The 24198-nt window shown below is 38.6% G+C and overlaps 1 protein-coding gene across 16 annotated transcripts in view; it reads left to right on the plus strand.

The window, feature by feature from the left end:
* PARD3 (par-3 family cell polarity regulator) overlaps nucleotides 1-24198 on the plus strand; it is a 481499-nt gene that overhangs the window by 279169 nt on the left and 178132 nt on the right. For 11 of the 16 annotated variants that reach the window (XM_080384293.1, XM_080384294.1, XM_080384283.1 and 8 more), the window contains 5 exons: nucleotides 3990-4129; nucleotides 5669-5797; nucleotides 9663-9701; nucleotides 22337-22525; nucleotides 23000-23170. In XM_080384293.1, coding sequence (XP_080240419.1) covers nucleotides 3990-4129; nucleotides 5669-5797; nucleotides 9663-9701; nucleotides 22337-22525; nucleotides 23000-23170 — 668 coding nt within the window. The remainder of the gene's footprint in view (nucleotides 1-3989; nucleotides 4130-5668; nucleotides 5798-9662; nucleotides 9702-22336; nucleotides 22526-22999; nucleotides 23171-24198) is intronic. The other 5 variants (XM_080384289.1, XM_080384286.1, XM_080384282.1 and 2 more) reach the window with 1 other exon arrangement.

Raw genomic sequence — 24198 nt, forward strand, 5'->3', positions numbered from 1 at the left:
AGACCTTGCAAAGTAAAGCTCCTAGCTTTGAGTAGGATGACTCCCATGTTTTCAAAAAGATGAAAATTCCTTCTGTTTTCTACTCATGTTCTGATTCTGCCTGTATGTTGTCCAATTTCTCCCATATTATTAGTATAAATCAGAGATACCAGACAAGCCTACAGTGTATTTGCACAGTTCCCTCATTACTATAATGCATTGCTATATAACCTAAGAACTGAAAATATTTTGGCAGGAGGAAGATGTTAAGATCTTTTATACATTTCTATCAACAGGAAAACTGAAATGCATGGAATAGAGGTAACTACATCAGTTATGTGCATAAAAACAAACCAAAAAAACAATTAAAATCAATCCAGTCACAGAAGTGGTTTTTTTTTTTTTTTTTTGCATCAGTCAACTATATCCATTTATTTCCCTGTCCTGTTAACTTCTAATTTACTATATAGTAAGCATAGGAGTTTATGAAGCTGTATTATACAGCTAAGGGCATCTGTCTTTAGTGCGTGGATAGTAAACTGAAGTAGAGAAAAGGTAAAAGGAAGATGACACTCAAAAGCTGCCTGATGCAAAGCTGTACAGGGCAGCATAGCAAAACATAGCTCAGTTGAGTCCCCTTCTTTCCGCAAGTAATTAGAAATTTTTTTTTCTGCTAAAATCTGGGCTGAGCATGGATTTGTGGCATTCTGCTGGCTTTGGTAAAGGCTTTCTGGAGATTTGACAGCAGAAAATGCCACAGTCCAAATTTATATCCTGCCTGCATTTCAACTTCTGTTTTCTCCATGGGGATTTTAAGTGGAGTGTGTGAACCAGACATCTGTAATGATGCCATAATAAGGCTATGGGAATTAAGCTTATTAATAATGAAATATTGTCCTGGGACTGCAGTCATGTTCTGATTTCTAGTTTAGAAATTTTAGCAGATAAAATCTGTACTCAAAGAGCAGTATTCAAAATGGATCCTTGAAATAAGAAAAAGATAAATTCCATAACAAGCTGAGATGTGACTTAAAAAAAACTTATACAGATCGTCTTCACATGATGTTGCAAAGAGTTAAAGAGCTTTATGAATGTTTGAAGCACCGTTCAAATTATGAGGTCTCCAAAGTAAAAAATGGGTGTTATAAGATCTACTATTTTTTTCATCTCTGTGTAATAGCACTGATAAATTTTATATCAGCCTGAAAGTGGATGAAGACTTTCAAATTCAAATGTCCGTTTTTCAGCTATTTTGAATGCTGCTGAAGGAAGGGATGCTGTCTCATGATAGTTAGCCTAGAGGAACTGATACAAATTTCCTGAACTGTTTGAGCTGGGTACACTTGCTGTGTATACTAGAGGACTTAGATATGTCCAAGATGAAGATTTTTAGAGGTTATGTCACCCCCAGCCCTGTCACCTGTGTCAGTCTACTTCTTAACATCATTACCATCTTGATAATAAAATATATTTTACTAAACTTTAATCAGATGTAATTGTGCAGATATCAGAAATCTGTACGTAGACTACTGGTGACTGTATTGGACTCCTCTTTCACATGTGAATATTAACCTGCTCAATAAAAAAGCAGACTTAGCAAATGAACACAGGGAACAGCAAGAAATCAATTCAGGCTTTAACCTTGTGGTGGGTTGACCTTGGCTGGACACCAGGTGCCCACCAATCTGCTCTATCACTCACTTCCTCAGCTGGACAGAGGAGAGAAAAATATAATGAAATATAATGGGTCGAGATAAGGACAGGGAGATTGCTCAGTAATTACTGTCATGGGCAACACAGACTTAACTTGGGGTAATTAGTTTAATTTATTACCAATTGAATCAGAGTAGGATAATGAGAAATAAACTCAAATCTTACAACACCTTCCCCCCACCCCTCCCTTCTTTCTGGGTTCATCTCTACTCTGAAATTTTCTGCCTCCTCCTTTTGAGCAACTTGGGGGATGGGAAAAATGGGTGTTGTGGTCAGTTCATCACACGTTGTCTCTGCTGCTCCTTCCTCCTCACACTCTGCCCCTGCTCCAGCGTGGGGTCCTTCCCATGAACTTCTCCAGCATGGGTCCTTCCCACAGGCTGCGGTTCTTCACACACTGCTCCAGCCTGGGTCCCTGCAGGGTCACAAGCCCCGCCAGCAGCCGTGCCCCAGCGTGGGCTTCTCTCTCCACAGGGCCACAGGTCCTGCCAGCAAACCTGCTCCAGCACAGGCTTCCCACGGTATCACAGCCGGCTCCGGGCATCCCCGTGCTCCGGCGTGGGGTCCTCCAGGGGCTGCAGGTGGGGATCTGCCCCACCGTGGGCTCCCTGGGCTGAGGGCACAGCTGCCTCACCGTGGGCTTCACCAGGGGCTGCCGGGGAACCTCTGCTCTGGGGCCTGGAGCCCCCCTGCCTCCTCCTGCACCGACCTGGGGGGCTGCAGTGCTGCTGCTCTCACATAATCTCACTCATCTGCAGGTGCTGTTGTGTAGCAGCTTTTCCCCCTCCTTAAATACTTTATTCCAGAGACGCTCCCACCATCATTGATGGGCTTGGCCTTGGCCAGTGGTGGCCCCATCTTGGAGCTGGCTGGCACTGGCTCCACTGAACATGGGGGGAGCTTCTAGCAGCTTCTCACAGAAGTCACCCCGTAGCTCCCCCACTACCAAAACCTTGCCACACAAATGCAATACAAACCTCAAATGTTTCTGTAGTTGTGTCTTTCACGTAGGTTGTGTTCAGCTTCCCAGGCTGAGGACTATTGCATAGAAGTTTGGCTTCTGTCTTTCCCTTTGATCTTATACAAAAAAGTATGTTGTGCAACTTTCAGAGACCACATCTGATATTGCAGAGTTGTAACTGCATGTTGCCTTAGTAGGGCAGATTAAATGTAGGTTGGGCATGCATATGCCTAGCTAGTGCATTTGAACTGCAGGCATATCTTAACAACCTCTGAGATGTTTCAAATGGAAGTGGTAGATGCTGATGGTCTGTCAGGGATGCTCTCTGCTGAATGGCTGTCTGTTTTCATGCTGGACTGTCTTCAATACAATACTGAGTCATGTGCAGTGTAGTGGGGAGAGGGTGGGTTTTGATGTGGTGTTTCAAAGGTTGTTGATAACACTGGACAGATTGCATCAAAGAGAGGATCACAAATGAACTTTCTGCATAGTAGGAAAGGCTACTTTTGTCCTTTCAGCTTGTGAACCCCAGGTGTGGTCCTAAGGTACACTTCAGTAACCAGTTGTGGGCATAATTTCTCAAGTAAGAGCAAGTCTCATTTGTCATATTGCCTGGACCTTCCCTGGATTTCTCCACGTCATAAATGTCTCTGTTTTGCCTCAGTCAGCCAACCGTAGTCAGTCACCTGGGAGCACAGCAGGACCTCAGAAGTGGCAGCCTGGCTCTGCTCCCTGCCTGCGTGGCAGAAGGTGGGGTGGAACTCAGTGAGAGCCGGGGTGAAACCCTGGGGCAGAGAGGCTGTTGACAGAAAACAGCTCGAGGTCCCTCAGAGCAGAAGAAATGAGACCACTGAGCTCTGGTTCTGTCTGTCACATGTTGGTGTCCGTAAGTGAGCTGACAAAGCCCCATGGCTAGTAGTGTTTGCCGACTGGCATTGTTGATAGGGTTGCAAAAGAGAAAGAAAGGATCATTGACAAGATCCAAATTGACAAGAGGGAAGACAGTCATAGGATATCAGATATACTTTGTTCTGATTCCTTGTCACTCATCTCATCTGAAATAGAAAGTTGGAAATATGGAAATGACTTGGAAATTATCAGAACAGCAAGTTGCAAGAAGGGGCTGCTGAGCCACCTGTGCCAGACTCTGTGCTTTAGCTATAGCGCTCCTATATATGCCTTTTGTTTCTTCTTTTGCCATGCAGTAATGCTTATATCTTGCATATGTATTTTCATGGATTGTATCACTGAAGTATACCTACATTCTGTTGGATAGAAATAATATGTAATATAAAATGTGCATTTTAACAACTAATATTCTACGTTCTTTATGCAGGTACAGAAGGCTTGGGATTTAGCATTACTTCAAGAGATGTCCCAATTGGTGGCTCTGCTCCAATTTATGTGAAAAACATCCTTCCGAGAGGTGCAGCTATTCAAGATGGGAGACTAAAAGCTGGAGACCGATTAATTGAGGTGATGAAGTGTTACATGTTGTTTGTGTTTTTGAATGAACTCAAGCAGTAGTTAACTTCCAAAGGCTTTTAGTAGTTTATCTTATAGGAAAATGTTTCCCTCTTCTTTTTTGCCTTTTTTTGTAGCTTTGGGGTTTTTTGGCTTTTTTTTTTCTTTTTTTTTTTTTCCCCCAGGTAACAGATCAAGGGCTACATATTTTCAATTTTAAGAGCTGGACCCAGACATACTATAAAAACATGAGTTTGCATGTCGTTATGTGAATATAGTGGCATAGTCTTGCATTGCTGTTTAGGAATAAGTTGAAGGAGAGTAATTGTTACCTAATAAGTGGCATTAAATCAGCGTGGAGTGACAGACCAGAAATTATTGAAGATGTTGCCAAGCATGGAAGACAATAGGCTGGAAAAGTTTAGTGAATTAACTGGAAGCGACAATATAAGAGGAGAATAGTGCTGCAGAGAATCAAGGCCACATCCCTCCTGAAGGATGTCCTCAAGGGAGTTAAATTTCCCTTAGACAGATGCACAGCAGAGATCTTGCTGCAAATCTAGCTGGAGTGATATGAGACATTATCACCCACAGCTCTTCATTACTGTCCTTAAGCCAAATGACACTGGAGGTATAGCTGAGACTGTAACTTCTTCTCAGTGCCCTAACTTCACTTTACTGCAAAACTAGCAAAGTCAGCTTGAATTGTTGCTGGAGGGATAGGCCTCTGTAATTACTGTAATTCAAGGTAACCCAGATGACTTGGGTAGAAGGGGACTGAGAAGAATTTAATATTACAGCTATGGTATCTCAACAGTGTGAGCTGTGATCTTTTATGAGGGGAAGGAAAAAGAGGTTTGCTGACTTCTTCTGAGCAGCATGCTCCTTTGTTCAATGCCGTTAGTTGATTTGCCTTGCATTTCAGGAATGTTTTTGAAGGTCAAGCCTGAGAATACACTATCTTTCTGTGGCTTCCCCCTTACTCAAGTTAGTTCATACAGTGGGAAATTTACCTGTATGTTTTCCATACCTGTCTGTCCTGTTAAGTGGTATCTGGAGGCCAAGGACTTGGACTACTGAACAAAGTCAAAGTAAAGAGTAGCTACCCCAATGTTATTTGGGGGAAAAAAAGTACTTTCCACTTCTGACACAATTTGTTGTGCAAGATATATTTGGAAGATATGTATAACACCAAGGCATGTGGAAACAGGACCAGTTTTGGATCATGCATTGATTTTAGCAAAGGATTTTAATGCAGAAAAATCTAAAAAATACTGGTAGATGGGTTTAGTTGACTTTAGAGTATATTGGAGTATACCGTTGCTGCTAAAAAGGAGGGAAATTTAGCTGTCTTGCTTGTTATTTATAGGTAAAGATTGCATGTTTAATTAGTTCTACCAAGTAGAAGCTCTATTGAGCCAATAAGCAGATTGCTTCAGTGAGTTTTTTTTTAATACTGTCCCATGTGATTAATGCGATTTTTCAGTATAAATTTGTGCTGTTTTTCCAGTTTTGGAGTCTTATCAATTTCTAATACTTCCTTTGTCACAGGTAAATGGAGTTGACTTAACAGGCAAAACTCAAGAAGAAGTTGTGTCCTTGCTGCGAAGCACCAAGATGGGAGGGACTGTTGGCCTTCTGATTTTTCGACAAGAAGAAACATTCCATCCAAGGGAACTGGTGCGTAAAATAGAGAGCAGCTAAGAGATTTAGATGAGTATGAGCAAATGATTTGATCTTGTCATCTGCTAGTAAACATGCATGGCCAGAACTGAATATAAGAAAAGGAAAAAAAACCCCAAACTATTTTGATTTATTTAAAACAATTTTACATGGATGTTTTTTATTCTCTTTGAGATTTGCTATTGGAATTAAATATTTGTTGATAATGTATAAGTGAGAGTTATATTTTGAGTGAAAATGTTTATTGTAGAAGAACCTATCGGATGGACTTTATTCGGATGCATGCAGACAAGTAGATTACTTCATATCTTTCGTATGGACAAATCTATGTTTGAAAGCCTGCCATTTGTCCCACTACCTGCTCACTAAAATATTTTAGAGCATATAATATTACTCCAAAACAGGATATGGAAATATCTTTCTATCAAAAAGTGGAATATATAAGAACTAGTAGCCTCTTTTGAATATAAATGCAATCTCTGTGGAATGGAAACCCTGCAGTTATTAATTTAGCAGGGCAATTGAGAAAATGTTTCTGAGGAATTTACATGAAATGGAAATAAAATGCTGTTTCATACTGTACCTGCTCTGCTTGCATAGTGTATACAGATATTTCTCTGATAATTATTCAAGATAATTTCTGTTACGAAAAGGTAGACTGTGAATGTAGCAGTCTTACTTTGTTCTGTATTCAATTAAACTGCTGAAATTATTTATTATTTGTATTATCATAGCTATAGGTCTAAAAATAACTTATTTGGCTGCATTATCATACAAAGATAGACATATACAAGTTGACAAATATAAGTATGATGAATTGATTGCTTCATTTTTCTGTTGGATTTATGTTATTTTGACTGCAAAGCGAATGAATTTTTGTTTGGCCATTTCAAGACAGTTAGCATTGGCCTTTTACTTTTCAAAACTACAGTAAAACTAGGAAGTCAAAGTGGCAGGCAAGGTTGCAAATGAACCGTACATTTACCTTAATATTCTTGGAACATGACTTCAGGTGCTGAAGTGAAACTTGTCTTAAAATGAAGAGAAATGAACAATTGGAAAGCATATTATGCCCTACCTTATTATGGAACTGTGAAAGCAATCTGTTTATAAGTTCCTATGATGTAATTTTCACAGTATTGCTATCTTACATAAAGGTGAATGAAAATGCTTTTAAAATTTTTCAAATAAACTTAGAAGTAAGAAAATGTCTTAATTTTGTCTATATTATTTCTATAGTAAAATGAGGAAGTTTTAATGCATAATTTAACTCAATATTTTGTTTAATTCTAAACAAAGGTATGTGAGTAATGCAGAGATTTCATAGTAATACTTGATATAGTTTTAAAAATAACAGCAAATCAGCCCCTTTAATTGAGTTCAACCTCAGTAGCCTCCCTGCTGCTGCTCAGGCGATACTCTCTCAGGTATTTTGGCAAGCACTAGCGTAGAGAAGCTAGATCTAAGCATGGCTGTCAGGTAGTAGGTGGGCTCTGTGCTGTGCAGTCAGAGATCAGATCTGAACCGATGTATGTTTCTGTACATTTCTGTAGCTCCAGTTGAACAAGTGATATTGTGAGGATCTGACAGTACGTATGCGTGATGATCCTCTGTTGCATAAGGATTTGTTTGTTTCCATTTTGACATGAAGAACTGTTAGGTGTGCTCTGTTGACAGCTGTCAAAGAGCAGGAGCAGAATTGCTGGGGAAGTTGTTGAACTAAAACTCATCATAAGGGCTGTTCCTTCTTCTGTGGTAAGAAATAATCCTAAAAGAAAAAAAAAAAAGTAATTTTCAACCAGCTTCTCTCCTTGACTTTTACTAGCTTTATTTACCAAAAAGACCCCAACAAACCAACCCCCAAACAAAATGAATATTGAAGGAGGGATGGGAACGATCTGAAACCATGTCAGTTCATCTTTTTCACATGCAAACCTTCTTTGGCCACTTATGAACAATTTGTCTTTGCATCCTTCCCCTATTTCTGTGATATTTCCCACATTTGTATGCTTTAAATATTAACTGATTTTGTTTCGGAAACCATATGCATAAAATCATGTTATTTGATATTATCCATCTCATAAAGGGTAGGACTTCCTGTTACTTGCTGAGGAGCACTCAGCATTAAAACGATCTTATTTTACCAACATTTGTACAGAGACTAATCCCAATAAAAATGGCGGTTAGATTTTATGTTTTAGGTTAGGCTTGTTGAATGACTTTTGAAAAATTACTTATCATTGGCTTTCTTTATAAGTAAAATGAAGATGATAAGCTTTCAGGAGAGTTGTGGAGTTTAGTGTCTTTGATGTTTGTTGCCGTTATGGTCTGGAAAAGACCTACAAAAATGTGTAGTTGTATCTAAAATGGGATCTTTGTAGCTTGTGTGGTCAGGTTAGGGGAGGTGTGTGTGATGGAGAACCACCACCCAGTGCAGCAGATCATGGTAGAAATGAATGAAACAAAGCAGGGAATAAAAAATCTAACTGACAGGAGTCAGCTTTTCTAACCAGCGAGGTCTGGAAGAATGATTATGCTTCTTCAGGATACCAGGCATTTTTTTGCTTCCAGAGTTACCTAGTGCCAGACAGGTGATACACTATGGCTTGTCCGCATCAATGTGAGGCAGATTTGTCTCTTAAAAATCTTCTTTCCCTGCCTCCTCCATTTATGAGAGGGATGAGGATTACCCTGGTTAAGTAGAGCTCCTGTAACACCGTGGTTACCTCCCACACCCAAACATAACTTGCTGCGAAGGATTTTCTTAGAGCCTGCTACTGACTATGTGAATCCACAGAAGGATTGACTTGGTTTATTTAGCTGTTGAGCTATATTCTCAGTATCAGCAGAGACTGGCTGGCAGAGTTAGTCTGCAATACCCTACAAGTTAATACACCCATGGATATATGTTGGTCCTTTCTATGTTCCCGGTAGCTGTCTCCTTCATCATTTATTTTTCTTAAGGGTTGTTCGCTGCAGCTTATAGCTAACTAGGTGTTTGTGTTACTACACCACTACTATGTTTTTCTGCTTAATCATTTGAGTCTCCTGCAGAACAGCCCAAAACAAAAAAATCCAGTAAACCCTAGAATTTCATTTTGGCCCAGCTGAATGGAAAGAAATATCTAGTTAGCCTAACAATGATGATCCAGCCAGGAACAAGGTGGCTCCTGGATGCTCAAAGGGGTTTTCATATGGGTGGACATGGGCTTGGAAGAGCAATAGTTCCTTATGTGCGTTTCCGGAATTGGTAGCGGGATGCAGAAAGGTTTTCCAGTGAGGTATGTTTGCCTTATGTGCCCTAAGACACAGGTGAGAAATGCAAGGTACTGGAGGGTCCTATCTGTGGTGGACTGAAAGCACTCTCCTGTCCTGGGTTATCCAGTGCTGTAGTTCTGGTTCATCCAAATGCACTCAAAGGGGAATCCCCTGTTAAAGTGAGAATGGATGTTTTAAAAAATAGGTACTTGTTTAAAATATTTGGAAGGGTTAATCTGGGCTGCTGAGGTCATTCTTCAAAAATTTCAAAGCAGAAGGAAAAGGCCAGGGAAGAACATCCCTGAATGAGAGTGTTCCACCAGCCAGAAAATGGTACAAGCAACTGAGATTCTTCATTGGCTAGATAGCCACCTACCTCACAGCCAGATAAAGTCACTGGCCTAAGATCACTGGAGGTTATTTTTGTTCACCTCTCATTTAGTGCTTGTTTAGACAAATTTGAATCAAGGGTGTGACAAACACCCTTCATTTTTCCATTACCCACTTCACGTCAGAATTAGAGCTCTTTGTTTCATCCCCCTGCTGATAGATAGTATATGTCGTATGTAGTCGTGTTCTTATTTATTTTTTTTACTTCCTTTAGAATGCAGAACAAAGCCAGTCACAAATTCCAAAGGAAACGGTAAGAGCTTTGTCTTTTCCATACTGGAAGACTCCCAAATGTTTTTAAATTGATATGGCACTTCATCAAAGTTTCACAGATCCTCCTTTCACCTTATACACTGTAGATGGCTCTGTCTAGCTTTACATTTTAAATGCGTTTTTTAATGTAATTTCAAATACTGTTTGAATATTGTGTACAAATCAGTTCTTATGTATGTTCAAGTGCTATTTGAAATTACATTAGCCAAAGGCCTAAAGTTGGAATGATAAGAGTAGACTGTTAACTTGGGTCACTTGTTGAAACTGTTTAAATCATTATTGTGTGACTGAATCCTGAGATACAAACACAGCGATTAGGCAGTTTGGATTTAAGGCTCAATTGCATCCTCATAGCAAACCGCTGTTTGTTAGTTATTTTTAAGAAACTATAGGGAAGTAGTATCAGATTTAACCCTTTGAGGGGTGTAACAGGTACGTATGTGATCTGTCAGTGAGGCTGTGTATTGAGGTTGTATACTGTTTACACACCTCATTTTAGTCAGTAGAACAGGATCAGTCTTAATACACATTATACTAGTATCTGTTAAAAGTTCTTCTAAAATAAAAGATTTTATGAAATATTAACAGAGGTATAACAAGAATATATTACCTTAAGGGTATAGTGTATCTTAGTTAAAAACATATTTCAAGAAACTCCATTCAATTAGGTATCTATTTCAAAATTAAATAGTAACTTAGATTATGGAGAATTTAAGAGCATTTGTGCAGGGATTTGAAATCAGCTAGGCTGTTGAAAAACAGAAAAGGTTTCTCTAGGCGATTCAGAATGCCTTACAAGCAATGGTGAGGTAGTGTCTGAGATAAAAAGAAAGTCAAGACTGGGTAAAGAGATGTAAGAGCCATCTCAGTGAGATAGTCAAGGGTACATTGGTTGATACTATTATTTTTTCAGGCCAATGGAATGTAACTGTAAAAATGGGCTTTTGGGTTGAATGTAGCAATATTCACTTTTATCCCTCTGGCTTTTGATGTCCTTCTAGCTTGAAAGTCATCTGCATAAGGGCTCTGCAAAATTGTGGGTGTATCATTGTTTCAGACATGCCTTGCAGTATCTTTTTAGTACATCTCATTAGTATATGTATGGTTTTATCTTCATAGTTTCTTACCATGTACTGCTGATACGTAAGGAGATCAAAGATAAAAACCCAGGACCGTATTTCCGCCTGTAATTTAATACAATTGAGAATAATTTGTGGGTGCAGCCTTATAAAAGTGCCCTGGTTTTAGGAGTTGAAATTCTGCCCCAAAACTGCATTAAGATTAGTCAGATCACCTACAAGGTGTTAATATAAATCAGTTGCTCATCTGTTGCAAAGTTAGTGTTTTGAATTCAATTCCATGGTAAATGCTTTCTCTGCCTCTTTTGAGACCAACACCCTGACTTCATCTAAGGAAAGACCAAAAGAAAATAAGTATCTCTCATTTGTTCTCTGTGGATGTGGGCTAAAAATTGCTTGTTAACCAGGGGATTATGCAAGACGGACAGGAAGCATATGAGTAGCTAGGGATTTCTGAGAAACCACCCAGAAAGACCTAGCAAGCCTTGGAAATAAGGAACTGAACTGGGAAACGTGTGGAGAGTTACTTGGTTAGTGAGGGAATGAAGCTAGAAAGCTGGTCAAGATGTGTTTTGCTTAATGGCTTGTTTTTTTCATTATGGGGTGGGATTTTTCTGTTACTTATTTGAAGGCTCAGATCAATAGTGATCAATAGTAGGAACAATAGATCTCTTTAAATTTGCTTACTCCCGGGTGGAAGTAAAAAATGGACTAAACGTGAAAGGTATGAGCGGGTATTTGTAATGCACAATGCTTTTGCACTTACCTCTCTTCTTCCAATCTGCCTTGCTTTGGGTAAGTGTTATACTCCAATTCTACAGAACTAATTTTCCTCAGCTGTACATTAATAATACAGTCACATGCTTTCTTTTTTTCACATATTATTTTTGAAACTTTTTCATTGCTTTCCTTTATTCTTGGTTCTGCCTCAATCCCTATTTATTCCTCCTCTGTCTACTTTTCAGGTCTTTAAGATTTCTAATCTTGCAATTTCTATTTCTGTGCCTGCTCTGATCATTGTGCTGTTAGTTGTGAGGTTTTAGTCTCCAAGTGTCAAGGACTTGATAGTAGAATGCAAAGCAAAAAAAAAACACCCAAACCCAACAACAACAAAAAAAAGCATGATGAAAGCAGGGAAGCTATAGAAATGAGAGAGAGGTAAAATACGAAGTCTGTTTTTAGTTTAAAGACAGAATGTTTGCGGTTGTTTTTTGTTGTTATGTCTTTGTGAGGAAATAGAAGAAAAATGCACCTTTGAAATTAAAAAAGAAAAAAAAAAACCCTTGAAAACGGAAGGCCTGAAATAAAATGTGTATGTAGACCCCAAAATGCCTAATTTATCAGCACATTATTAACACTCGGGGGTTACATTCATATAACTGGTAATTTGAAATGGTTTACACTAATATTGTGGCACTTGGATGCTGTAGCTAGTCTTCATAGATGTAATGAAGAAAACCTTGAAAATTAGTTTTTTATTCATTTATTGGTGGCCTGAAATCCTACCCATGTAGGAGAGCATATGACTTCATATTTTGCACACCATCACAAAATACAGATTCCCATCTTCTCATTCTTGAACTGTCATAGGAGTAGTTTTTGTAACTTGCTAAGCTCTCAGAATTTAAGCTTTGCTTTCCAGTTATCCATAAGAAATGTAAATTGCTAATGCAACTTCAGCTTCTATCCAGTAACTGTGCCCTGGTGAAAACAATAGTGCTGTTTTTACCTTCTGTTTTGCTGACAAATGGAACAGGCACTCTACTTCTGAAGCAAGGAAATCTCCTGTATCTTGGTTGAAAGATTGTTTCACACAGCCACGAGTTTGTGCCATTTGTATATCTGATGACAACATGGAACAGATGCACCTATTTCTAAATGTGGTGATTATTTGGAATGTAGGAGATTGACCGTAATATGAAAACTAGTAATTTATCATTATTACATTTCTTTTTTTAAGCATAATTATCTTAATCTTGTTACGGAGCATTGAAATGAACTGTTAATTATGCTATGTAAAACATCTGCCAATTAATTTTTCCTCATACTCTTTGAAAATCAGTAGTGTTTCAGTAGTAGTTTGCTTTTACAATTGTCATTCACTGCTTATGTTATGATTTCACAACCTGCAAGTTAACTTTCATGTAAGCATAATACTAGAAAAATAATAATTATTGTATAAGTAAGTGTTTTTGAGGTGGTGTTGTCTATTGGTAAAAAGAGATTCAAAGTTAAGATTCAGGATTTCATTTAATGATTGTTTCACTCAGCAGCATGGGAAAGCTTCAGTTTTCGATTCTCATTTGTTTTTCTGTCAAATTGTTGTAAGTGAGCAGAATGTTATGAATTTTAGTGAGTGCAGGATTCGTAACAGTGACATAACAGGAGCGGTTGGTGTGTTGGAACAATATATAAATGTTTAGCAGCTCTGATGGAAATTGCAAATGGGATTGCTTTTTATTTTCTTCTGAACTTGAACATCTGATGCTCCTGTTGTTATATAAATTTCATTTTGATCACCGTCTTTTTTCAGAATCCAAGGGTATTTTCATGGCTAAACCTATCAGCATTTTTGGTTTCAAATGCACCTTTTATGCAAGAATTCATAAGCTTTTGGAATAGGGTGATACAACTGTGGTCAGAGGCATTTTGTAAGAACTAGCACGTAGTTATTTTTATACATATTTTGTTTGCAACTTTTTCTGTTGTGAATATGAGAGATATACTAGCAAATGCCTAGAAAGACATCATTTGTATTGATTAATGGATGGAAAATTCTTAGAGCTTAATCTTGGGGAAATAAATATTGCCAGTGTTTAGCTTTAAGATATTGGTGTTTTGAGCACATATGTTTGTTTCTAACTTTTGGTGGAAAGCTGTTTGTATTACTTCAGGATACATATTCACTGGGTGTGTATCCATAGCTATATTTCAAAAGCTGTAAGTTAAGCTCCACCAATTCATATTTATCACTTACACAGAACTTCCTCTTTTATAGCAGTTTTGTATCATTCAGTTGATGCAACTCTTCCTTCACATAGAACCTTCTTTGGAGAACAGTTTAGAGCTTCATCAGTTTCCGTTGCTGCACTAGGTGATCCAAGTGTCTAAAAATTGAGCCAAGATCATACACTGACTAATATGAGCCTACATCAACAGCAGTGATGTCATTAGATACAGAATTATTTTCTTGCAGGAGGAGAGGTCTGACTAAATGAATGCTGTTATTTCCTCCATGGTGTTTAGGAATACTGCAAATAACCTGTGCTGATTGTTTTTTTTATATTTTTATCTGCTAATTGTGTGTGGCACAAGGTGATTACAATGTTTTAAAAGCCATTTTTAGTGCTATTTTGAGCGGTTTCAGATTATATTTTTAATAAAGTTGTGATGTAAGAAATAGTAGATCACTGCCTGTATGAAAGAAACACGTAATGAATGTGTGATCTTCCGCAGGAAACTGCTGTACTTAGTCTTCTACCATAGAAGGTACTCTAGTATGGAATAGTATATTCTGGGCATTAAAGAGTAGAGCTGGGACATGAATTCCTAGTGAATAATTAATGTAACAGTTGAGTGACTGTATTTATGAATGCTCTTTGAGTGCTCTGAATTTCCTGGAATTTTCAATGACAATCCACATAAACTTCTGTGTAAGGGTGTGCTTGGGACTGATGCTCAAGCTCATAGTTCTGACTGTTGTCTGCAGGTGATTTACCTGGGCTGCAGCGTGGCACTCCCAAGCTGGCTCCATGCAGGACTGCAGGGCAGCTTTAGCTGTTTTCTCAGTTTGCAGTGATCACGCTTGCTGACCAGTTGCCAGTTTCATGGAAGGCAATGTATGTGTTCCTCCACCGAGGTTCTGTAACAGGGCTGCCTCAGTGCCACTGTTGCAGAGTCATCCTGAGGCCACACTGGTGTGTGCTTCATTATTCACCATTATTATGGTATTTCCTACATACTGACGTTATGTTGTTTTGGATAATAGGAGTCAACTATGTAAGGCATTTACAATTCAAACAACAGATATACACTATGAGACTGAAAGGGGCTGCCAGATCCTTTAGTTAGTTAACTGCCAGCACAGGCAATAGGGCCATCAGGTTCTTTCAAATGCTTGTCCTAATTTGGGTGAGGGCAAAGTTCACATTGTTGCTTAAAATTCCTATTTAAACCTCTGAAAACTCTGCTTGAGTGCAAAGCTTGTTTTACTGCACTGTTGGCTTTAGACTCTTGGTGTTGATTCTTCCTTTCTAATAAATCCAGGGAAAATAGTGAGATGACGTGGTTTGCCATGGTTGCGTGAATATCTGCAGAAGTAGGAGTAAGACACAGGTCAGTCCCAGTGGCCCGTGCGGGCATTGCCTCCTGTGGAACCTGTTTCTTGCCATGGACTTCTACAAAGGCATTACTTCCCTTTCAACTTTGTTTTCCTGTCTGACTTCCCCAGACACTCTCTCTCTGTTTCTTTGGTCTTTCGGGTCTTGCACATCCAATAGGCCAGTGAAAGAAGTATAAAGATTTTTAGGGAGCTGTGTCATTATTGAGTTGGGCATTGAAGTTTTTCTTGTACAAGAGATAACGCAGAGAGCTGTAGCTTTACACATTTCTTTGGCAGAGCAGACACCTGCTGTATATCTAATCCCTTGGTTTTCACTTCTCTAGGATAAGCATCTTGTGAAGAAATGGAGTTAGCAATGCAATCACATATTTGTTTCAGAACATGCAGTGGGACCTTGAAGCTATAGCAGTTTGAAGCAGGATATTGTTGGCCTGAATAAAGTACAGTCATTATGGTAACGGCAACAGACTAGTCCCTGTGTGAAGTTCTGAGATGCGTAACCAACAAAGTATTTTTAGCGGTCTGATCAGTTGATTTGAAATGTAGAATCTCAGCTGCTTAAACCAGTTTCTATGACAGCCCAGATCGGAGTGTTAGCATTAGGGAGAATAATGTTAGCATAGATAGCAATGGCCTTCTTATAGGGAAAAATAACAAACATGTGGATGTACTTAAACATGGGCTTTTGCTATGCTTTGATTTTCATACTAAATGAAAATCGCATGCTAGAATTTCTGTGCTTTGGAAAACATTTAATTTTTTCCTATAGCATTTTTTAATCCATCACAAACATTAAATTGAAGACATTTTTGAATGTGGAACATGTTTTTTGATATTAAATTATATTCTTAAAATGGGCATAACTGGAGACGTAACAAGCCTGTTTTGCAGTATTTTCATGGGCTAGCATTTCTGCATATAAATATGTACCAAAGTTAATCCACATATAATATGCAAAAAACTTTTCCTTGGTGGGATTAGAATTAAAGCAGACCACATTTCCCATAAAATCTCAGAATTCAGATGTAGTTTTGATATTTAGCAGCTGCTGTTTGATTTGAAGGAGTACAGTCTTTGCCAGATGTGACATATTAACTTAGCTAATATGAGTAACGAGTCACAGTATATATGTGCAAATAAGATTCATTAGTGTTTATCTAACATAGAGAGAGATTAGAATACTTAACCTAGGAAGAGTTAAGGAAAAGAAAGCAAGTGTAACAATGTTAGTTGTTTAGTTGGCTTAAGTCCTATATCATTGTATAACTAGGAAAGCAGACACTTCAGGCCCCTATAACTTGTAACGCAACACGATTGTTTGATTTGAAAAAAGCAACCAAATAAAAGATAAAAGGCCTTGTATTTCAGGAGGAAGCTGTGTTGGAGTGTGCATGTCACTATTGGATCAGTAGGCAGGCTTTTCTCTGCTGGAGGTCCAGTTTTAAATCTGGGATTCTGTAGTTGTATTTATCTTTAATGTCCACCCACGGCAGGATGCATCAGCTCTCAGTTATTCCTCCCGAGGAGAGGCCTCAACTGAAGTTAGAGAGGTACGTTATAGGCCACCTACATTGCTCTGTTTTCAGTACCTCCAGCAGTAATAAATCTACATTTTTATAAATACTAAACATCACCCCACACGAAACAGTTATTGACGAAGGAAGCTGTTTTGGTTCCTTAGAGCTGTTCAGTTTGTGTTCTACATTTGTATGTGTGATGGCATGTGGTAAAACTGAGTCATCATCTTTTTACGCATCTCAGTTTAGAAGGTGGCCTGATGTGACAGCAATGTTGCCAACCTAACTTGAAGGACAAAACAATCTGAGTCATCTCTGATGTCAAAAATACCTTTGCACAATAGCGAGGTGAAATCTCTCTCCTGCATATATAAGAATTCTATTATATTACAATAACCGAGACAAATTTTATTTGCTTCCCAGTGTATAGAAGTAATGATTTCTTAGTGTCACAGGTACATTGTGAGAAAGAATAAAATAATGGATACTATATTAAAATCTTCTAAAGGTTGAAAATATCCTGGAAAAGGCTGTGGTATTAGGTTGGCAATTCCCCATTATTGAAACCAAATGACTAAACCTGGGATTTTGCAATGTCCAGTCCTTTTACAACTTACACTTCTTAGACCTGCTGAGCTCTTATGTCCATGGGACTTATCTTTCAAGAACTTGAGATTTTCCATCTAGACAAATTCAAAAGAGAGAAGATGCATTTGTGAGGCAAAAGGTTGATAGGTTAAAAAAATAATAACTAAACAGAGGCTAACAGGCTTAGGGCTGTGATGTTAGAAGGCTGCGTCCAACAGGATTTGGGGGCAGGTAAAGTGAATAGTGTAGATGGGGTCATTGGAGGTGTTGGGTAGGGTTTGCGCTACAGTTACGTAATTGATCATATGAATTTAATTGTGAGATATATAAGGGTGTGGTTTTATATGTACCTTTATATATGTGTGCATACGAGAGCCCTGTAAATGTTTTCATGTACATGCTTTCATATACATAACTGAGAAATGTAGGTTACCCTTTAAGAGTGGTGATGCAGAGCTTTATTAATTGCTTCTCTGAAAGGAAATAGGAGTGTATTGGATTTTTGCTGGAAGTCCTATGATTAACTTAGTTCTTTTATCTATACATAATCACAAAGTAACTTGCAGACAAGTTTCAGTGACTTAATAGCTGCTGAGAAGACAGCATGTCTAAGCTTGCAAAAGAATGAACTTCACTGGAGAGAATGCAGCCAGATTTGTAGCTGCAGCGAGCCACTTCGGAAACTTGTCCCAGCTTGATTGAAAATTGCTTCCCCCATTAGGTGGGAGGAGGTTTTTCTTCGCTGTTCGGTTTCTTTTTTCACCCATCTCATGCTGCTTACTCACAACTTTGATGAGATTTTTATAAAGGGAAGAAGTCCCAAGCAAGAAATTTCTTCATAGTATTTAAAACATGATAAGGAGATGCTGTCACTAATATGATGAGATAAACACTGCACTCTTAGTGTCAAGGTCCATTTTAATGTCGTTTGTAAAAGTAAATCAGGTTTTCTGATTGGATCAGAAACTGATGTTATGTAGAAGAAAAAAATTTCCCCCATTTGTTACAATTTTTTTAATCTCTATATATCAAACCACTGCCATAAGTTAGGAGGTTTAAATTTAAAATATATTTATCTTGTATTTAAAAAGTTTAAAACTTACCTCAAATGTCATTTAGCATAAACTGATGCTAAGTATGAATTTGAAGCAAAAAATAGGCAACTACATATTTTATCACCAATCGAAATTTTATTACAAATTACATACTTGAGCAGCTTCATTCATCCAACTGAAGTCATTTCAGGTGACCTTTTCCTCATCAGAATCTGTCTGAATGGAATATTGTTTTGCTGTTAATTGTTTTGGACATACTATGTGAAAAATCTTAAGGGAGTTGAATTTTGTTGTTCAGGGTTCACAGTACATAATTTTGCTTGCGTGTTTACTGCTGGCCTGTCAAAGTGTATGAAGGAATAAATTTCTCCCACAGATCAACTAATCATGAAAATAGTGTTGAGGTGTTTGATTGACATAGTGAAGCTGTTAATTTAGAGTGTATCAAGATCAAATGGAAGTTATTGCAATTAGGAAGTGATTGTGTTCTCAGTTGGAATTTTTAAATGCTGCATTTTAGATTTTTATGCATTTTTATGCTGTCTCGTGGATGTATTAGCGAATTGTGATGGTTTGTTACATTTAGATACTGAATGTTCTACACAATTTCAGTGCAAATTTTACTTTTTTATAATAGCTTATATTTGATTGGGGAGGGTCGCTGTACATGTAATGTTTCTGTACTCTAAAGGGCTTTGTGGAACAAAGGATTCAGCCAGTCTGAGGAGTTGTTTGTTATTTTTGTTTTGTATTTGCAACTTGGGTTCAAACTATTATGGTATCAGGCTAAAATCTTCCTGCTTATTTCTCTGGCAGTGGCTCCTTTATGACGTAATCACTGTATAGTTTCATTCCAAGCTTTCTATGTATGAAGTTGTATTATATATGTCATATATAGTAAGACCTTCTTTGGTACCGTGGTGTGGCACAAATGTTAAAGTCTGTACTTTCATATTGATAGTCCTTCCTTGAATCTTAATGGAGCAGTTTCTCATGAAAGTCACATTTTTCTCTTAAGTATTCTTGGAAAAATGGTGGGATATCAAAAGGAAATGTTTGTTCTCTCTATTGCTTCCTCTTTTAAAAATCTTCATTCAAGCATATGGCACTGACAGATGAGACACAGATTCTAGAGGGCAAAAGGCTTCTCCTGTCCCCAAAACTGCAGACACAGGTATGGTGGTGAAAGAAGCTGGCATAGCTGAACAAAAGCTGTGGATACCTGGTGAAGTCCCTAAAGCTATTTAGCCTTAGCCCAGTAATGGTAACTGTTTTCTTAGGATGATCGAGCAATTTTATCATGGCTTCAATACTTCTGTTCCAGCGCTGAGGCTGCTGTTTCTCATTTTTTTGTGAACCTCTTCTACTCACTCAGGTGCAGTTGCTTAAGGAGTTCCTTAAGATTGTTCCAGTTTAGGCCTTAAGTTCACCTGCACACTCAGGTGATTGTTGCCTGATAATAGCTTATTTCCTTATTCCGGACTGTAGAAGACAAGCAAGCAGAAGGCTCACATTAAGAACAGTGCTGAGCTGATAATGCAGCTCTTTGGGTCTTGCTGAAGAGAAGTAGCATGGAGGGCCATTAGCCAAGTCCTTGGGGAAGCTTGCTAAGATGCTCTGTCCCATTGACCCTTTGGCATATAGAAGTGCACCCTATGGGGACAGGCTGTGCAGGGAAGCAGTTTAGTTCTCTGCTCTGGAAGGAAGATCGCTCTGGCTGAAGTTCTGGCAGATATTTTAGAAGATTAGAAAATACTGGGGGGGGGGGGGGGGGGGATTGATTGTAGGTTTATGATTACAGTAATAAAGAAAAATCTTATGTGCTTCCTACCCATACATCCTACATTGGCTTTATCTCCTCATTGGCTTGCAAGCTTTTGTTGCTACTACTGTTTATTAAGGAATATGAAAGTTATTAGTATTACAGGAAATAAAAGGTAATGTGCATCTGTCTCAGATTGTTTTACTCTGCAGCCACCTGACAAAAGGTGCATTCAAATATATGCTGTAACTTGTGCTTCTGTGACCCAAGCAGGAAAATTAGGGTTGTTATTTTCCCAAAATTTGGAAAATAGTTTTTAAATCCATTTTTTTCCCCATGGACACAGTGCACCTTTCCATTCATGATGGCTATCACAGATCATGCTGTTTTGCATAGCCAAGAGGTGTATTTGGATAATGGGATTCACAAGTGAGCCAGCCAAGCTAGGGCACTTGGATAGCGTGTGTTAATTTTTTTTTTTTTTTTAATTGGTGAAGCATTATGCTTTGTTATAAACAAAAGGTGATTAGAGACGAGCAAATAGCATCCAGCGCAAGGGAAAGGGCTGGCAAACACATTAAGGTTCATGCTTTTAACCAAGTGGGAAAATATAGAGCTCCCGTTTTTCTTCCTTTGGCTGTTCCGATTCTCTCAGCAGTCTGGCTGCCTTCCCGTGTGACATTTTCACATTGCATTTCTAGGTCAATGGTGACACAACTAGCATGCTTGTGCCCAAATTGATCATCTCAGTCTGCTGTACTCCACATGGCTTTCACATCCATCTTTGCTGTAGTCTGTGTTTGAATTTCAGAAGAGCCTGTCAGCTTTGCATTTCCTCAGGTCTTAAGAAACAGGGATGGCTCAGCAGGCACATGTTAACCTTTCATGTGTCTTGTCATGCTCCAGGTATCTGGGAGTAGGAGAAAAACAGGAGAGAGCTTTGCAAATAGATGAGAGTGACATAGGAAAAGTCAATATAAAATCAGTGTCAGTGAGGGAGGTGACATATTTGCTAAGGTTATGAAAAAATTGACCAGGTTAATTCTTCCAGAGAAGAACTGTCGACTGTTGAACATTAGTGTGCACCTTCTGGGGGATGTTCTTTTTCTCCTTCATATGGGTGAGAAAAACCCACACAATTGGGTTAATGAGCATCTTTCTGCAGGCCAGACACTGAGCCCACTGCAGAGAATTGCCTTTAAGGCCATAACTTCTTTCTTTTATAAAGTTACAACCAAAAGTGTTTATAACTGCTCTGTTAGAACTGAAAGGTGGCTAGAGACAAGTGGACAGTGTCTACTGCAAGGGACAGGGCTGGTGAACCGCCCATCCCTCCTTTTCCTCCTTTGGGCGGCAGCCACTTGTGCATGCGTGCTGCTCCTCAGGGCCTGACCATTTTCTTTCTTGGGTGTTGTGCCTGTGCCTGCTGCCCCAACGAGCACCACTGCTCTGTGGGGACACGTCAGTGTCCCTGCCACCCTGAGCTCAGTGGGGGTGCAGTGAGAGGCCGGCCACCTGCACTTGCATGGCTTTTGGGTGCACGGAAGGGTGCCGCTGAGCGGCTTCTTGCTGGGACGCTGGCAGGCCTGGGACTATAATTTGAGGTGTTCAAAACCTGGGATTGTCCCAGCCAGGCTACAGCTGGGCGTGAAGAGCTGAAGATGTGGTTAAGAGGACAGAGGTGAAAAGCAGAGCTGGGAAAGAGAGAAAAATTGGTGCTTGGAGCTGGATTTGATGCTAAGCTTGGCAATAGCAGAGATGTGCTGTTGCAGATCACACTTGTGTAATTTTCTGTTTTTCCTAACACAGCTAGTTTATAAATGAAGTGAGGGGAATGTGTAATTTTTGTATTTGATTTTCTTGCACTTTGTTCCTCCCCGTGACTGCAAAGCTACCATAGATGATGATAATACTTTAAAATAAATTCTGTAGGTTTGAAAGTAAGAAAATCTTTCTGATATAGTGCTCTCAGTTAATGAAATAGCAGCTTACAGGTGAGTTGGTATTAATGGCACATTCAGTAATGACATGTGATTCAATTATTTTACTAGAGAGAAGCACTTAGACACAAACATAAGATATTTCTAAATCTAGGCATCAGCTGGAGGTGATTGAAAATACACTATTTGTGCATGGTTCTTCAAGTAATTACTGTGGAAAATATTATGGCATTGTAGTTAAAAGCAGAGTTTTTTTAATGCTAATTGCTGTAAAGGGAGGAGAATTCCCAAAGAAATGCTCTTCTATAATCCCATGCTAATCTTCCCGACAGAAAGCAGAAGAAGAGGAGCTTGTCCTCACCCCTGATGGCACCAGGGAATTCCTGACATTTGAAGTTCCACTGAATGACTCAGGATCAGCTGGACTTGGCGTGAGCGTCAAAGGTAACCGGTCAAAAGAAAACCATGCTGATTTAGGAATCTTCGTCAAGTCCATTATTAACGGTGGAGCAGCATCCAAGGTAAGAGAGAACATCTGTATACTTTGGTCTTCTTTGGTTTTCCATAATAACGCTGTTTTGAAAATAACCACGCATTCAAGAAGAATGAGACCTCTCTGTAACTAGCTTTTCCAATTACACCATCAGAGGTAATGTTTAGATTTCTACTCAGATTCATCTGTTTGCAAATCCCAGGATTTAAACAGCCCTTGTAGATTTTTGGGAAGGATACAAGCTATCCCTGACAGTTCAATTAGTATGCTATTTGTGCAAACAGGTTATCATAATAGCTTGCAGTGCAGATCTGTAATTGGAATAGACATTTCCTACAGTGGCTGCAATGGAAGCTATTATACCACTGTTCATTTGGCCATAAACTATTCGGACTAAGCATAGTTGTTTGCTTATTTTTCTTTCGTTTTTTTCCTCTCTTCAGCAGACTAAACTTCTTGTGTGTGTCTTTTATGTAAGTAGTTATAATCTTTCCTTTTCCAGGATGGCAGGCTTCGAGTGAATGATCAACTAATAGCAGTAAATGGAGAATCATTATTGGGCAAAACAAATCAAGATGCTATGGAAACCTTAAGGAGGTCCATGTCTACTGAAGGAAACAAACGGGGAATGATTCAGCTTATTGTTGCAAGGCGAATAAGTAAATGCAATGAGGTAATACACTTTTGATAACACGACTGGGTGTTTTCACTTCTAAGGCATTTGTGTTTATAGGAGATGTCATGTTTCCTCTGAGGCCTGGAATATAATATTTGAGAAGCTAAAGAGAGAATTAAAAAATTATCTGAAATTCAGTGTTAGACATGCTAACCTTATTATCAATCAATAAAGTTTTTCTTTTGAGTATTTTCCTCAATGAATAACAGGAAACACTGAATAAACCTATATTGATTTTGTAATTCAGTCTGACTGTTTACGTGATTTCTGTTCCTTGGAGTTTTTTCTGTAGGTCTATTAAATCTTTCATTTATAGACTTAGTGTTAACTAACTTGCTTCTTTGTCACTTTCAGGTTTTTTTTTTAATTAAGAGTAGAGGTCTTATATTTCATTAATATATTTTGTCTAAGAAATTAAAAGTTCCATGTAAAGATTCTGCAAAACTTGATGCAAATAATTCCGTTATTTGGATTTTAAATGTCATGTCTTGGCCTTCGTTGCAGGGAAGTATGAAATACTGAATTCAGGGTGAAGTGGTGATTCTTTTTCTGATATTATTCATAACTACTGTGTCCTCCAGTGCAATGTTAATGTATTGATGTTTTGAAACATATTCATGTTTTCTAATAGTTTATCTTCTAGATTAATGTAAATAATGCTATATAGTAGGAGTATATGGACATATGATACTGAGAAGGGCTGCAGATGCTGTGAAGGACTGAATTAGACTTCAAAATGATTTGGACAGATTGGAGAAATGCACTGAGTTAAACAGGGTGCAGTTGAATGTTAGGTCAGGGAAGCATCTGTTCTTAAGACATCTAGAAGTCATTCATTCTTGTTAACACCGGTAGGGTCTTACCAGGAATGTTATTTCTTGAGTATCATGGTTCAAAAGCGATGTGCACAAATTGGTTTAGTATGGCTGATCCTGCCTGGGGGAAAAAGGAATGGTTTATTTTTCAATGCATAAAATTGATCTTTAAAAATTTCCACCCCATAGTGTATTATAAAACCATGGCTG

This window comes from Falco punctatus (assembly GCF_963210335.1).
Source record: "Falco punctatus genome assembly, chromosome: 4".
Classification (NCBI taxonomy): Eukaryota; Metazoa; Chordata; class Aves; order Falconiformes; family Falconidae; genus Falco; species Falco punctatus.